Below are 16,740 nucleotides of genomic sequence, written 5' to 3'. Positions count from 1 at the left end.
CGCACTACCACTGAGCTAAATCCCCCAGCATTTTTTTTAAAAGGAATGATGCAAAATTCTGGTGGATAATCCTTTTCAATTTGGAATATTATGTACCACCACTGTACTACCTATCAGTTGTGTGTTTAGACATCCTGAGACCTAATAACAGTGTCACCTGATACTGAGAACACACTCCAACAGAGGAAGGAAGTAATGGGAAATCAGCAAGACCAAGGACCTAGGGAAGCAAGACTGAGGAAGGGGAGGGCAAGGGGCAGCAGTTGAAGGTAAGAGCCTGTTCATTGCTAGAGTAATGAAGACTGGAAGAAAGTAGTGGTGGCTTTCCAGAGACTAGGGACAGGGATGCTGACAGTCTGAGCCATTCAGTATTTAGAAAATAGGTTTGATTTTTGCCATCTCCCCTCCACCCCTGCCACCTGTGCTAGGCATTGAACCCAGGACACTGCGCGAGCTCTGCCACTAGGCAAGAGACCATGCTGCTGTTGAGTTTTGGTAGGTCTGATGAAGTCTTGAGAATATATCAGCTTAGGAACATAAAACGTTAAGCAAACTTTCCAAAGAGACTGTTACTACCCTTAGGAAAATTTAAATGTTATTGAGAAACAGCTTGGTCTACCACTTGTCTCCACAGTTCTTCTATGGAAGTACTGTGAATACAGTGTTAGGAACATAGGGTTAGAGTACATTTACAGCTAGTTCACTTACCATAATGTAAAAGTCCTTAAACACTGCCTTTAAAAACCAACAAACCCAGAAATGCCCGAGTCAGCATCTATGTTAGGAGAGTGAGAAGAAAACAAAGCAAAGCATGTCCAAAAGCATTAAAAACGGATGCCTCTGAGGATGACCAGGGCCACTGTACGACATTGTATCTCTTAGTGTTTAGATTTTCTTCAAAACTATTTGCAAGTGCTCTGTCCACAAAACAAAACAACAACAACAACAAAAAAAAACCCTGTATTTTTTAAATGCCATTTAAAATGTCAAGGAAATAAAATAATTCTGGCTCATAGTCAACTTTTTTTTACATTTTTGCCTGTTTTTCTTCTCCAGGGTTCCTGGAATAACAATTGCTACGGATATTATCTGTGGTTTTCCTGGAGAAACCGATCAGGATTTTCAAGAAACACTGAAACTTGTTGAAGAGTATAAATTTCCAAGCCTCTTCATCAACCAGTTCTACCCAAGACCAGGAACTCCCGCTGCAAAGGCTGAACAAGTCCCAGCACACGTGGTAAGAGCCCATTCATAGGAGCCATCAGTTTGTGTCAGTAGCTACCCAGTGCCACTGGCTCGTGGCTAACCTTTATGTTGCAAAATATAAGGACAGTTCAAGCTGGGCATGGTCATGGAAGAGTTAAATGACCTCATGCAATGAGAAGCAAACAATATCACATTTTCTCTTGAGGAGGAAGGTTCAATTTTTAAAAACTTTTTAAACCACTATCTTGTATTTACTTGTGTGTACATTATAAATCTTTGGATGTTTTGAAATCAGGCAACATTTAAATAACATGGGCTGGGATGTGGCTCAGTTGTAGCCTAGCATACATGAGGCCCTTATTTCCATCTCCAGCACTTCAAAGTAAACAAGTAAAGAAAATAAAAGATAAATATCTGAGCAAATATGCTTCATATTTTCCTACTATAGAAAAGACTATCTTAATTATTCATTTGTTGGAAATTTTGTGCTTTTTTTTACTTGATTCCTGCACATCTATCATCTGTCTATTCTTCTATCCATCTAACATCTATCTATCCATCTGCCTATTTTCTTTCTATTTATCCATCATCTAGCTACCCATCTGTCATCTACCTACCCATCAACTTATCTATCCAAACAAATATGCATTGTATTCTCAATGCAAATGTATAGACTGATTAATTTTCTTCTGATTGACAAATAAAGCCAAACTTTAATACCACACATAATTAACTTTGCACAGAAATGAAAATAAACTAATTCATTACCTTTTCTAAATTATTTACTATTGAGATCTGACTTTTGGTGTTGGGGGTCTGTGAGTTGGCAGTGCATATATAATGTACCCTGTATCATAGTCAAGGTATACGACAGTTCCATCAGTAACCCAGACATCTTTTCCCCCTTCTGTGTTCATATACCCCTTTCATCGCCAGCTTCTAGTAGCTATTGATCTGTTTCCTGTTATAATTCAGTCCATTTTTTCTAACTTCACCAGAAATCTTTTTAAACTAAAGCATATCTACTGACTTTTTTCTGTATGTAAATATTATATATCATTCATAGTGATCCATCTGTGTTTTCATATAGTGACTGTTGGGTGTGCAATCAGTCAGATTAAGATTCTCTGTATATGTAGGTTCCTGACATGGTCATATAGAAATGGATCATTGTCCTCGACCTTCCCAGAGGAAACTTCTTTCCCTCATTGAACAGGAGACCTCATCAGTGTATGAATTTGGATTTTGTTCATTTCCTTTTCATTGTTAGTGAATCCAGTATTTTGCAAAGTGGCTATAGGCCATCCATTTTCTTTGCTATATAATGTTTTCTCATAAGTTATTTTTCCTACTATTGGAGAGAAGTGGGCCTTTTTCAGTTTCTTAACATAAGAACTATGGTTGATATAGTCATCACATTTTGTTTTTATCTTTTGTTACATTCATGTGTACACTTTACTGCTGTGTCTAGTAAAAAGCATAGTTGTATTTTCATGGGACATGCAGTTGACCTGATAGACTAGGTACTGGCAAATCACCTTCCTAAATAGTTGAATAAATATACAATCCCTGTTGCCATGTATTAAAAAAACTATCTGATCATCTGCCTGCTCAGAGTTCTGTGCTCATGATGTTTGTGTATTACCTATGTAATACAATCTAAATGTTTAATATCTCTTTGGAGAATGAGTAGTGTTCAATCATCTGTTTATTGGCTCTTGAGCCAGCACTCTGGTTTTAATGTGCAGTTCACTGAAGACATCTGATGGTGAGCATCTTCTCACTTGTTCCCCTTCCTCACATATATTTCCTTGGGCAGGGCATCTGCTAAGGTCTTTTGCCCATTTGGAGCATGCTCTTCGTTTCTTATTGGAAAGTTTTTAGAATCCTTTGTGATTAGGGGTAATAGTCCTTCAGATACATGTGTATCGTAAAGACTTTCTTTCTGTGTCTTAAGTCACAATCAACTTTCTACCATGTCTTCAGTAAACTTTTTCAAGTGTTTCTACAGTGACTGATAGAACAAACAGTATAGAGTGACTTAGACGACAGAAATCTGTGCCTGCATATTTCTGAAGGCTGGAAGCAGAGTCGGACCCATGCCAACTCTGAACCATGGAGGAATCTCCTGGCCTCTTCCTAGCCTCTCGGGTTTGCTGGCTCACTGAGGTGTCTGTCCTTGGTCTGCCTTTGTGTGGCTTCAGTCCCTGCCTTCACTGTCACCAGATGTCCTCGTGTGTGTCTTACGAAGGCCTCCATCTCTGAGGCTGAAAGGTTCCTCCTATTTCTTGTCTTAACTGCTTTTATCTATAGCATGATTTCTAACATTTTCAGGTGATTAGGACCTCAAATAAATGTTTTGCAGGAAGCAATCTGATACCTCTTACATTTTAGTAATTATGTTCTATACAAAAACCATTTCATAAAGTTTTAGCTTCATAGAATTCAGAATCATAAATCCCGGGCATTGGACATTAACAATGAAACTTTAGAGATTTACTGTCACTGAGTAGATTTATAATGTATATTGTGTCTTCTTCCACCTCCAACACTTACCAGAAATTAATAATTGTTTACCTTGCCTGTCTCAGGTAGTTTATAAAAAAAAAAAGCTTATTGCAACATTCACTAAAATATAAGACTGTGGGAAATGAGCAATAAATATTTTCTCTAATTTATTCCTCATTCCCTTGCCAAGACAAATCAATAATGAAAGTGAATCTAACTTATGGTAAAGGACTAGCACATACCAATTGCTCTCCAGTGACAGCGTTTTCTTCTTTAAGAGTGACTCTTGATAAGGAAGAGCCGTTTCATTTTTTACGTGCATTTCATCTCTTCTGCACACTCCTTGCATGTTCTTCCCTCATAGGTGATATCATATGGACGTCAACATACCTTCTCATTTCTTCCCAAGTATTTTTATGTTCACAATAACATTAGTATAAGCTAATCTTGTTGTTTTGATGAATTGTGTTAATGCCCTGATAAATGAACTAAATTATGTATGTTTCTTAATCATGCAAATCACAGATGGTCACAGTACTGGCAGTTTAAGTTTGCATTTTCAAAAGACAAAGGGTAAATTCCTTGCCAGTTCTACTATGGCTATTAAAAAGAAACAGAATAGTTTGGAGTTTGTAATGAAATTTAGGTGATATATTCTCATGAAAAACTAAACTAAAATTATTTATTAGCTATTGCAAGGATATTTATGCAGATGATTTAATAGTGAAATTATCCAAGCGAAATGAGAACGACCTTGGAGTAGTTAATGAAAGGTCAAAGTTACGTGTTCATATTCTCTACTCCATTGTGTCTTTATTCCTTTGGTCTTCATCCATTTTAATTCTAGCAGTGTGTTTAATTGTGGCTGAGCTTCTCAGCCCGCCTGGAAAAGGTCACTTAGGTTAAAAAAATAATAATAACAAAAAAGTTTTGATTCTTAGCTATCACTGCTAGACTTCCTTTCTAGAAAATTTTAATGAAAAATAATGAAAATTTTTATGGTCTTTATTTGAATACATCTATTACCTGAAGGAATACACATTAGCTAACAGGAATGGTTTTGAGGGTGTTCATTCTGGATTACAGTGTAGTTATGATATTAAACCCCTGATTACTACTTGCCTTACATATTGGAACCAGAAAGTAAAAGTGATGTCTCTAAATATATTAGTAAAATAGAATCATGTTTCACCTACCAGAAGTTTCTAGAATTTTTGCCCTTAGCTTAAAGAAGCCACAGTAGACACTTTGCCTTAGCCCCAAGGTCTGTCTGTATGTTTTAAGAGATGTTCAGGTGTTTTTCTGTGGAAGAAAGGAACAGGGGGTTCATTTCTAGATTGTTCAGAATATTTTGTTAGAAATTGATTCCCAAGCATAGCTTCATGGAAACTCCTCTGTCTTGGCATTCTTGCTAACTAGTCATATTTGATCTCTTCTGTTTATCTCTTTCCTGACCAGCAGTGGTGGCACATGCCTGTGATTCCAGCTCCCAGGGAGACAGAGGCGTGGAGAACATAGGTTTGGGGCTAGCCTAGACAGTTTAGCAAGACCCTGTCTCAAAATTGGATAGTAGGGAGGGAGGGAGAACAGGAGAGAGAGAGAGAAGGAGAGAGAGAAGGAAGGAGGTAGGCTGGGAAGGGTAGAACAATGAGGGGGCTGGATATAGCCCAGGGTTCAAATCCTCGCCTAGCATTTGCCTGGATTTAATTCTGGGGTAAGGGTAGAAACTTCTCTTTTCTGGATACCATTTCTATTTGTACTTGGCATTAATCAGATTTCTAGCCTGTCCATAATGTTTTGTATTGTGTTTCAGCAGATTACATAGCAGAGTTTTCCAGGGTATCTATAGTAACAGCAGGGAAGTCTGAGTGATAGTGGAGTCCTGGGTGCTTGGTGCCTACTATCTGTTGATGCAGTTGATGCTTGCTCGTTTAAGAAGTGGAAAATAGAATGCAGTGATCCAAAAATGCTTTGACATGCTTAATGACTCTTGATTCGCTGCCGTTGTGTGTTTGGGGGTTCACCATTTCACTAGTAAGTGGGAAGGTATGGCAGCTTGCTTTTCCCAGAAGGTTGGCTTGAATATTAGCTCTGCTTCACCTTCTTTTGTTTTATTTTTTATTTTTAATGAATTTCATGACAGTTTGTACAAGCAATTGATCAACTCTTTTCTTGAATCTAAGCTGTGATTGCTGGAACATAATTTTTCGTTGTTTTTGAGGGTTCAAGTGGCAGCAGAGACTGAATGGAGTGAGGAATAATGGGCCCCAGAGATGTCCACACCCTAAATTTAAAACATAGAATAAGTTAGGCTACACAAAGAAAAGGCCTTTGCAGATGTGATCAGCTTCTTTTGCTACATAATAATTATAGATATTTTGGGTGTACAGGGTGACATTTTAACACACATATACAGTGTGTTGATCTAATCAGGGTCATTAGCATAGCCATCATCAGTTTAGACATTTGCCATTTCTTTATGCTGGAAACTCAAAATCTTCTGTATTAGCTGTTTTGAAACACACAATGAAGCCATTTCTTTATGCTGGAAACTCAAAATCTTCTGTATTAGCTGTTTTGAAACACACAATGAAATGCAACAACTATAATTGCCATACTATAGTATAGAAGACTGGAAGTTGTTGCTTCTATTGTATCCCAGTACTCACTAACCATCCCTTCTCTCTCCTGCCCCTTCCACCTCTTATTTACTTATTTATTTATATGTGCATATGTTTGCTCTCTATTTCCTGGTGACCATTTATATTATCTATCACATGTTCTGTTTGTCTTTTTATATGTGGCTTGTATTCCACACTGGCACTCACACAGATATACCTGGTCGGGTTCCTTTCTTTATCTGAATGAATAGTATTCCATTGTCTAATATGCCACACTTTCTTCATTCATCTGTTAAGTACACATAGGCTGTTTCTGTAGTGTGACTGGTGAGTTGTGCTGCAGGAAACACAGAGTGCAGCTGTCTCCTTGATTTGTTGATTTCCTTTCCAAGAGGCTCATGCTCCGCAGAGAACTTGTGATGAATATTTAAAATTCTCCAGAGGAGGAGATGGCTATGAGTTACCCAGGACAGTGACAGCTCACTGTAACCAGAGCCCTTCTCAGAGAGAGGCAAGGGTGTCAAAATTTAAGGCCATAAAATCGAACAGCAGTCCAACTGAGATGCTTTGAAGCTTCAACAGAGGTGAATCCCAGGGTCATCCTCTAAGCTGGAAAAGGCAAGAACAGTTTTCCTTAGAATATTGAGAAGGCCATATGAAAACCTTTCTTTTGTCTCAAAACATTTCAGATACTACAAAATAAGAATGGGCCATTTTAAAACACTAAATGTAAGTTGGGCATATTAGTTCATGCCTATAATCCCACCATTGGTAAGTCTAAGGCAGGGGGATCATGAGTTTGAGGCCAACCTGGGCTCCATAAGGAGATCCTGTCTAAACCACACACACAGAGAGACTACATTTATGGTTTGTTGATGTTCTAATGGGAAACTCACACACTGAATGGTACTGTTTGGCTTCTATTGAACTGTGTTAATTGATTATTCATCTCTTTTTTTCTAACTAAGGCTTGTTGTCCTGGTAGTTGCCTCATGATTATTTGTAGGTCTGTGAACACTTATCCAGCTATTATCTTACTGATAAGAAAATTGTTGTTCCCAGTTATAATAACAACATGGTAAAACAAAAACCATAGAGTTGACACTCAGCCATTAGCGTACTTCAGTGTTCTGAGGACTTGGTGTGGCTTATCTAATTTGATTCTCTCATCATGTCTCTGAAGCAAGCACTACCAGTAATGCCATGTTAAACATCAGAAAGTCGGAGTCCAGAGTAATAGCTAATGTGCCCAGGGCACAGAGAAACTCCTGCTTGCCTCTCTATTCTTGATGTCTGGCCAGTTCCTCCTGGAACCTTCTGCTCACGTGTTGCTTACCACTTGTACTGCCCAGCTGACTTAGTCATGTTTCTCATTGCTCTAACAGAATACCAGACAGAATTAGCTTAAAGGAGGTAGGATTTATTTTGGCTCATGGTTTGAGAGGGCATAATCCATCATGGCCAGAAGAAGTGTTATCAACACGGTCAGAGTGACGATCTTGGGGTCCTCAAATACCAGAGGATCATGAAGCAGAGAGCTCTGGACAAAGCAGAGCTGGGCTGTAGCCCTCAAGGTCTGTTCCCCAGAAACTCACCTAGGTCCGATCCACAACATCTCCAAATAGCACCCCTAGTTGAGAACCAAAGGTTCAAACACATGGCTATGGAACCACTTCACATTCAAATGTGTTGTTTCCCTATCTACTTTCTATTTCAGAATCCTTGCTTATCTTTTCACATGGCAGTGGACAGGGCAGGTAGTAAAACTAGGTCATTTCTACTCATCACTTAAGCCTCTGGTTATCTCGCTAGGCTATTTTCCCATATTCCATTAAAACTCTGTTTTGGTTTCATTTCTGTTGATGTCTTAAAAAATACTCTGACAAGAGCAACTGTAAAGAAGAATGAGTTTGTTCAGCTACAATTCTAGGTTCTAGTCTGTCATTAGAAGGAAATCAAGGCAGGAGTTTGAAGCAGTCAGTCAAATCCACAGTTAGAGTAGAGAGAATATGAATTCGTGCATGCCCTAGTGCTTAACTCACTCTCTCCATTCTTACTAATCAAGAACCCCAAGCTTAGGAAATAGTGCTGCCCACAGTGGACTCAGTCTTTTCACATCATAATTCAGTCAAAGACAACCTCCTATAAACCTGCCTGCAGGACAACCTGATCTAAGCAGTCCTTCATGAAACTATCTCTCAGATAACACTAGACTGTCAAGTTGACAACTAAAACTAACCTTCACAGGCCTCGTACTTATTTATGCCAGGGATTCTTTCTTTTGTTTGTTTGGGGTTTTCTTGTTTTGTTTTTTCAAGACAGGGTTTCTCTTTGTAACTTTGGAGTCTGTCCTGGAACTTACCCTATAGACCAGGCTGGCCTCAAACTCACAGAGATCCACATACCCCTGCCTCCCAAGTGCTGGGATTAAAGGCATGTGCCACCACTGCCCATCTATACCAGGGATTCTTAAATGTCTTCCTCTCAGATTCCTTTTTTGACCAGAAACTTTTACATGACCCTGCGTATATATGTATATAAAACAGATATATAAATCCAAACAAAAAATTTATTTTAAAATTATTTTGAATGCATATAATTTTGCCATTATTTTAAAGACAAAAGCAAATTTGAATACTAATGAGATGGTGCTTATTTATTTTTACATTAAGAATTAAACCTTGGCTGAATATTTGATATTGTAGGACATAGAACATCTCTAAAATATTACAGAGATGATTGATATTTTTATTTATTAATCATCAAGTGGAAAACTTTTCATAAATACATAGTACAAATGGTAGACGTATGTTTAGGACCATTTCAGAAATGACTGGAAATTCTATGTTAATCCCAAGTCAAAAGTAATTCCACAGATTTTTCTTTGTTTGTTTTATGAAATTCAAACCCACAACTCAAAAAAAAAAAAAAAAAGTTTCTAAAATCCAACACCGGATGCAGCACAGTCCAATTAGAAAATAGGCTAATTTGATACTTCATTCTAAGAGGTGACAATAGGAGAACTCTAAAAGTTTCTTTCTGTAAGAGCAGGAGAGTGAACAGTAGACACCCTAGCAGTGCATAACAGAGAGCCTGGGATCTACACTGGGGAGTTCCAGCAGTGTTATTTGGTATTGACTGGTGTGATGAAGGCTATGGTGAAGCTGTGAACATGGGCAAACTGGCATTATAATTTTTATTTTGAATAATTTTATCACTGCATATTTAAGAGACCTTTTGCCATTGCAAAATTTCTCTCAAACCCCACTCAATTATGTGACTCTGTAGCATCTCAGAGCTTAAGAAGCTACAATTTACACCCTGATCTTTATCAAGACATGTGGACTTGTCTCTGTTTCTAGGCTTTGAGAAATTTGGAGGCAATCTTCCTATCTTGTTGACCTAGTACATACCCGGCAAAAGGCAGGAACTCAACACATGCAGAGTTCTTAAATACTGTTAAGTGCATTGTGAAGGCTGAGTTACTGTCCACCATCACAAGAGGACAGGGCCTAGGAGAGAGGAAGACTTTCCCAGCTACAGGGAGCATAGGGGAACCATAGGACATATAAGGAACTTAAAATTCTTTCTGTGGGGGCTGACTAGGTGGGTTCTGATTTGTTTGTTTGTGGTTGGATGACAAGCAACATGGAGGAGTAGATTACTGTCCTTTGTGAGTTAGGAACTGCAAGCAAACTCAGGGTAAGATGGCTTTACAGACCATGTTAAATAGCTTTCCACTGACTGGAACTAGTGTAGAGCTTCCAAATACAGTGCTTAGCTGTAGAAAGCATGTTTTAGAGAGGAAATACAGAGGGACAGAGCCAGTAGAAAGCCCGTTAGGAGGTCTTGCACGAGTGGAAACGGGAACAGTTTAGGAAGTTTTGTGAGTCTAGGGATGTCCATGACTAGCTCTTGTGGCATCACTTAACAGTCTTTTTAGGGATTAATGATTCTAAGTCTTAGTCATAGATCCATGTCAGCAAAACTATTCTCTGTTTTATGGAGAACACTAACTTGTTCTACAGAGGTCATCTTACTGGCTTTTCATGCACTACAGACACTACCACTACATCTTCCAGGGATGCCTGAACCTTTCAAAAAATACCAACTCTTCCTCTTGACTCCATCTGACACTGGTGGCTAAATCCTAGTGGTTCTGAGATTGTATCATGACCAGTTCTTAGATAGAAATGCTAACCCGGCGAATTCCATCCTTTCTTCTCCCTCACACTCCTAACTTGACTTTCCCTATTCAAACTGTCTCTACTCTACAGTTACAAGGTTGAATTTTTTCCTCATTGCCTCTTTTTAGTTTGTGTTTTTATTGTTCTAAGCACCACATAAACTTCAAGTCTGTGTTTTGTAACCTGTAGTAACATCAAGTTGGAGCACATTTGAAAAAGGTTAATTTTTTTTCTTTTTAAAACACCTTATTAAATTGAGCACTTCTTTTTATCCATCTATCTACCCTTATTCAAAACCTAAGAAAAAGTGATAATAATGTTGAACTTTGAAGGTTCTAAAAATAACAAAGGTTGTTGCAAAGCCCCAGCTGTTGAAAGGAAAGATTGTCGGTAATGTTCACAGGGCAGCCTCTAGAGCCCTGTCAAGCACTTGAGTGTCCACCATGTTGAATTTGAGGATTATTCTAGGCTGAAATAGAATGTAAGGCTTTCATGAAGAAAAGGGCTATTTTTAAGATGCTGGTGATCTCCAGGATTACAGACCTGGTACATACATATGGGGTAGTAAATACAGCACAACATTTCCCCAGAGGCAGCACAGGCCCAGCAGAGAGGTGTTACCTGGAAGATGTTTGTATTGAAGAGTAAGTTCCTGAAACTGGAACGAGGGCTCCACAATTAGGAGCACTGGCTACTCTTGAAGAGGACCTGGCTTCCATTCCCAGCATGCACATGGCAGCTTCAGTTTCAGGGCATGTGACACCCTCTTCTGGCCTCCATAGACAGGAGGCACACATGAGGTACACAGAAACACATGCTGGCAAAACACTCACGTGTATAAAATAATGTCTAAAAGCATAAGCTCCTCCTTCCTCTCAGTCAGAACCATGCTTTCCAAATGCCAACATTTTCCCTTAGTATGATGCTCTTTGTGACGATCTCAGTTTTCTGTCTATTATACTTGACCTCTTGCCTACCTTCCACCCTTTGGTTTGGTCTTGATATGAGAGGATAACCTCTATCACCATGTCAATCAGCTGTAAGAGTGGTGGGATGCTCACTGTGCTGTGGAGACTAGGTTCAGCCAGGCCCTGATTCTGTGATGATAAAGAATTCTCAAAGCAGAATTTTGTTGATAGCTGTTCAAAAGACCCCCGTTAATCATAACCCATTAAAAGAACGAAAACAAAAAATGGGGATGTCTCTGCTTGAGCATTATTAGTCTTAGAACCATCATTTCAAGATTCTTTTAAAATCTGACTTGGGGATAATGAAGAGTAAGTATGACTTCACTTCAATAAGAATGACTTTCCTTTTTGATTTATAATGATCTTACAGAAAACCATGAAATAAACAAAACCTACATAATGTGTTCAGTTTGTTTCTATTTTAGTGTTAACTTTTATCCTGCCTTTAGGAATTTTTAATTACCATGAGTGTAAGAAAAAATATGATTACACGTGGTTATTCTATGTTAGATATTGAGTGGTGGAGGGTGTTAAGATGGAGAATGACTGACTGGATTTATATGGAGAATATAAATCCTGGCCTGTGGAAAGTCATCTTTATTCTATTTCAGTCTAGGGTTTGTTTTTTTTTTCCCCATGGGGGATTATGTGCCTTGTTTTATACACGTTCCAAAAAATTACAAGGATCTACATAATTCTTCTGTGTCTTTTATATGAACTTGATTTATTAAAATTATAATATTCAATTTGAACTCGTTTTTATTACCTTAATAATGGCTTTATAAGAGATGAGACTCTTTGGACCAACTTCTAAGGAAAAAAGACCTTATGGTGCTGTCTCATGGTTTTGATCTTGTATTTCTTTCTCTGTGATAAGTATGGTTCAATAATAATTCTGTATTTCTTCTCTTTCAGGGGAATTAGAATTGTAGTTTCAAGAATTGGAGCTGATGTTAACTGTGCATTCAGGGCAATAGAATTGATTTGGTAATGTAGCATGAAGCTCATGTCTAACTCTTGCTCCTTAGAATTTTGTTTCTTTCCTAATTAAGGACAAGAAAATCAACCCCGAATGGATAAACATTCCGATGGATAAAAGTATACTTGGCTGTTGTGTTCCACGTGCCAGTCTTGTCATTTTGGATGTGTGTCCTGACTCCTTATTAGTTTTGCAGCTCACAGCAGAGTACCCTCAAGCAGTGTACTTTAAAACAGGAAGTTAGGAGGGGGACTGGAAAAGCTTCCATTCTGTGATGTAGTGTGTGACAGAACAGCCATGGTCCCTGCTTTCTGTGTATCCTACCTGGTGTCATCTTTGCAGAATCTAGTATTTCTACTTGACAGACCAGTTAGCTGGGCTCAGTGTCACTAAGTGTGTCTGCCTCACTGTAAAGTGAGATCCTGGGAGTGTAGCTACATGTAGCTGTGGTCTTTCTGCTCTTGTTCTTTGCTGTTGTAAAAAGTAAGCGAAATATTTATTTCAGAAATTCATAATAATGTTAGAAAATAAAATGCTGGCATTTCAAGTATTCCTCTTAGGACAATTGCATGTGTGGTTTTAAAACTGCTTTTAACTTCTTTTATTTTATTTGGTGTGTGGGGGTGTGTATGTGTGTGGGCACATGTGTGTCACAGCACATAGGCCAGGGCCCAAGGATGACTTGCATAAAGTGTTCTCTCCATCCACCACATGGGTTCTGGGCACAGAACCCTGGTTATTGGACTTGGAGGCAAGCACCATTTCCTGCTGAACTCACTAGCCTTGTTCTTAACTTTCTAAAAATGATTTTAGAAAAGCAGGGAAGACTTAGGTATAGTAAAGGGACTCTGGTTACGCTTTGCCAGGATTAATCAGTCTTTGTATTTCAACATTTTGCTAGGCTCTCACATGCTCACTCTTGTATGTGTCTGTGCCCTGTCCCCCGCCCCCATCTTTCTTCTGAATATTTCACACATTCCTTCTCCTTCCTTCCCTCCCAAGAGAGGGCAGTCAGAAAGAGATGGTCTCCCTTTTTCCCTGAACAATCTATATAGACAACCGATAGCTCCATCCTTTAATAATTAGTGTACGTTTCCTAAGGTGGAAATCTTAGGTAATTACATTGTAATCAAATTCAGAAACTTTAGCATTGACTGTAATAGTTGTATCTAATCAACAGTTCATACTCCAGTTCCATCATGAATCTCAACAGTGTCTGTAGCAGTTTTTCCTGGTTGTGTGTCGCACGTGATTATACAGTCATTTCCCTTAATCCAGGTGGTTCCTCAGCTCTCCTTTATACTTAATAAAAGCTGTTTTAAATATTTATTTATTTCTATTTTTAGTACTGGCCTGTCCTTTCACGGAGTGTTTCTCAGGTTGAGCCTAAGTTTTCCTCGCCATCAGGTCATGACTATAGCTACATGCTCATATGCTTGGGCCCCGTGGAGTAAGTAGAGGCAGTGCTCTAGCCTCAGCATGGTCTGTCTGGAGGCTGTGATGTACTCCTTCCCTTCATCGGGGACGTTAGCTTGGTCACTTGCTTAAGAGCACTGTCTGGATTCTCTGCCTCACACTTACCTTGTTTGGGTGAAAGCTTTTAATACCAAGTATGTCACAGAAGAAAAAGCAGTGAGGCTGTGGAAACTAAAATACCTCAAATGATGTAGGTCTCACTTCCCGCTTTCTGGCTACTTAAATGGTACAGTCATTTTAAGTAGTTTAAGACCTTTTTTACTTTAGTTCTAATCCATTCCAAACTTTTGGATTATTTTTAACAGTTCTTAACCCTGAGCCTATCTTTAAAAAAAAAAAAAAAAATGGAAAATAGCTCAAATTTAGAGTTTAGGGCAGAAAAGGGAAACTAAAGTTAGAAAGGGCAGAATTTACCTGACTGAAGTGCCTGTCGTGTGCTTGGCAGTTAATAATACATGTAGAACCTTCATCCTCCAAACTGTGCAGATCAAAAATGTATGTGGGTTGAGTGAAGCTAGGTAGGCTTCTGATAAAAATCTCCCCTGGAAGGAGGATTCAAGGTCTCCTCTGAAGCATTTCTCCTGCAGTACTGTGAGACTCCCTGCCAGCTCCCACTGCATGAAAATTGGTGGGGGCGGTGTGCTGTTGGAGGCAGAAACCTTCCTTCCATCTTAAATTCCTCTCCTGCCCTAACTCTGAACTTCTGGTGTCTGAAATCACAGAGTATCCTCTCAAGGGACATTTTGGTGCTTTGAACTTGTTATTTTAGGGAAAACTAATATAAAGAAATGGAAGCAGCATTCCCATGTAAGTTCCAGCTGGTTCTGGAATCACACAGATATATCATTCCACTCCCAGGATGCCCTTTTTACTCCTAGAAACTGTTCCTTGTAGGTTATAAGCTTGGGTCTTCTGCATTCTGGAGAATAAAGTATATATAAAATAAGTTTCTTCAGTTTTATCTCATTGTAATATACAGTGCTGGATTCTCATTTTGTTTTATATTGGCTATTTTTAAAGTAATTCATAAGTTCTTTGTTCATGTATGAACTATGGACTTATAAAAGTAATTTTCTATGAATAAAAAGAGAGATTTTTTCTTTTTTTTTCATTCATTTTACATTTGTACCTCAGTTTCCCCTCCCTCCTCTCCTCCTATTCCCTCCCCTCACCTCTTCTTTACTGCTCACCCCCAACCTTTCCTCCTCCGTTTCTGCTCAGAAAGGGGCAGGCCTCCCATGGGTATCAACAGAGCATGGCATATCAGGTTGTAAGACCAAGCACCTCCCCTTGTATTAAGGTTGGGCAAGGCAATCTAGTATGAGGAACAGGGTCCCAAGAGCCAGCCAAAGCATTAGGGACAGGCCCTGCTCCCATTGTTAAAAGTAGACCAAGCTATACAACTGTCACATACATGTAGAGGACCTAGGTCGGTCTCACGCAGGCTCCCTGGTTGTTTGTTCCGACTCTGTGAGCTCCTATGAGCCAGACTAGTGATTCTGTTGGTTTTCTTGTCATGTCCTTGATTCTTCTGGCTCCTGCAATCCTTCCTCCCTCTCTTGAGCAGCAGTCCTCAAGCTCAGCCTAATGTTTGGTTGTGGGTCTCTGCATCTGTTTCCATCAGTTACTAGATGAAGGCTCTCTGCTAACATTTGGCATAGTCACTAATCTATAAGTGTAGCAGAATATCATTAGGTATCATTACACTGACTTTTTTTCTCCATTCATGTTTGGTTCTATCCTAGGTCTCTGGTTTTATTCTTTTATAAAAACTATAGAGTAAGTTTGCTGCATACATTACTAACTTAAAAGGTAGAGTCCATAGCTCTGTGATAGCCAGAAAGCAAATGAGCACTTGACCACAGAGTTGCCTGGCTCAAAGAAGCTCAGATTCCAGTTCGTGTACAATAGGCCCCTGTCCACGGGCTTCGCATCCATAGATTCAGCCATCCAGGGATAAGGCCATGTAGGCAAAAAAATGCCTCTGTAGCAAACCAACATTTTTCCTTGTCACCATTCCCTTAGAAATACCTTATGATAGCTACTTACCCAGGGCTTACATTGCATTTGGTGTTGTAAGTAAACTAGGCTAAATAGGCTCAGTGTACTTGCTACACCCTTTTATAGAAGGGACTTGAGCATCCACAGTTCTTTGTATCCTTGGGAGTCTCAGAACCAATTCACCACCAATACTGGAAAACAGTTCTACGCTGGAGATTATTTAAGTGGTTAGGGGATTAGCTGGTTCTTCTGCAAGGGAAACTAAGGCAAGACGAGAAAAATGCTATAAGAAAAACTATTGGTGAAATTATTAAGGCCACTCCACGTAGTTAAAACAGAGGTTTATTTTGTGGGGTAACTTACAAATGGATAGGTGTAGTTGGAGTTTTCCTGCCTGGCCCAGTCAGGACAAATCTCTCTCACCCACCATTCCCATAGTCTCTCAGACCCAACCAAGAAAGCACACAGAAACTTATATTGCTTACAAACTGTATGGCCGTGGCAGGCTTCTTGCTATCTGCTTCTTCTATCTTAAATTAACCCATTTCTGTTAGTCTATACTTTGCCACATGGCTTACCGGTGTCTTTACATGTTGCTTTTCATGGCGGCGGCTGGCGGTGTCTTTCCCCAGCCTCCTACTTCCCAGAATTCTCTTCTCTCTTGTCCTGCCTATACTTCCTGCCTAGCCACTGGCCAATCAGAACTTTATTTACACAGAGCGATATCCACAGCAGATAGGTTGCAGGATCTGGGAAAGGTATGGCACAGTCCGGCGGTGTTCTTTGGAGAACTC

General features: G+C 39.3%; 1 protein-coding gene across 1 annotated transcript in view; it reads left to right on the top strand.

The window, feature by feature from the left end:
• Positions 1 to 16,740, top strand: part of Cdkal1 (CDK5 regulatory subunit associated protein 1 like 1) — a 554,248-nt gene that overhangs the window by 404,921 nt on the left and 132,587 nt on the right. The window contains 1 exon segment of the mRNA XM_036189139.1: positions 1,057 to 1,237. Within this exon segment, the coding sequence (XP_036045032.1) occupies positions 1,057 to 1,237 (181 nt within the window).

Source organism: Onychomys torridus, chromosome 5 (genome assembly GCF_903995425.1).
Source record: "Onychomys torridus chromosome 5, mOncTor1.1, whole genome shotgun sequence".
In the NCBI taxonomy this organism is placed as follows: domain Eukaryota; kingdom Metazoa; phylum Chordata; class Mammalia; order Rodentia; family Cricetidae; genus Onychomys; species Onychomys torridus.
Note: the sequence above shows the minus strand (reverse complement) of the source record. Positions and strands in the feature narration are given on the sequence as shown.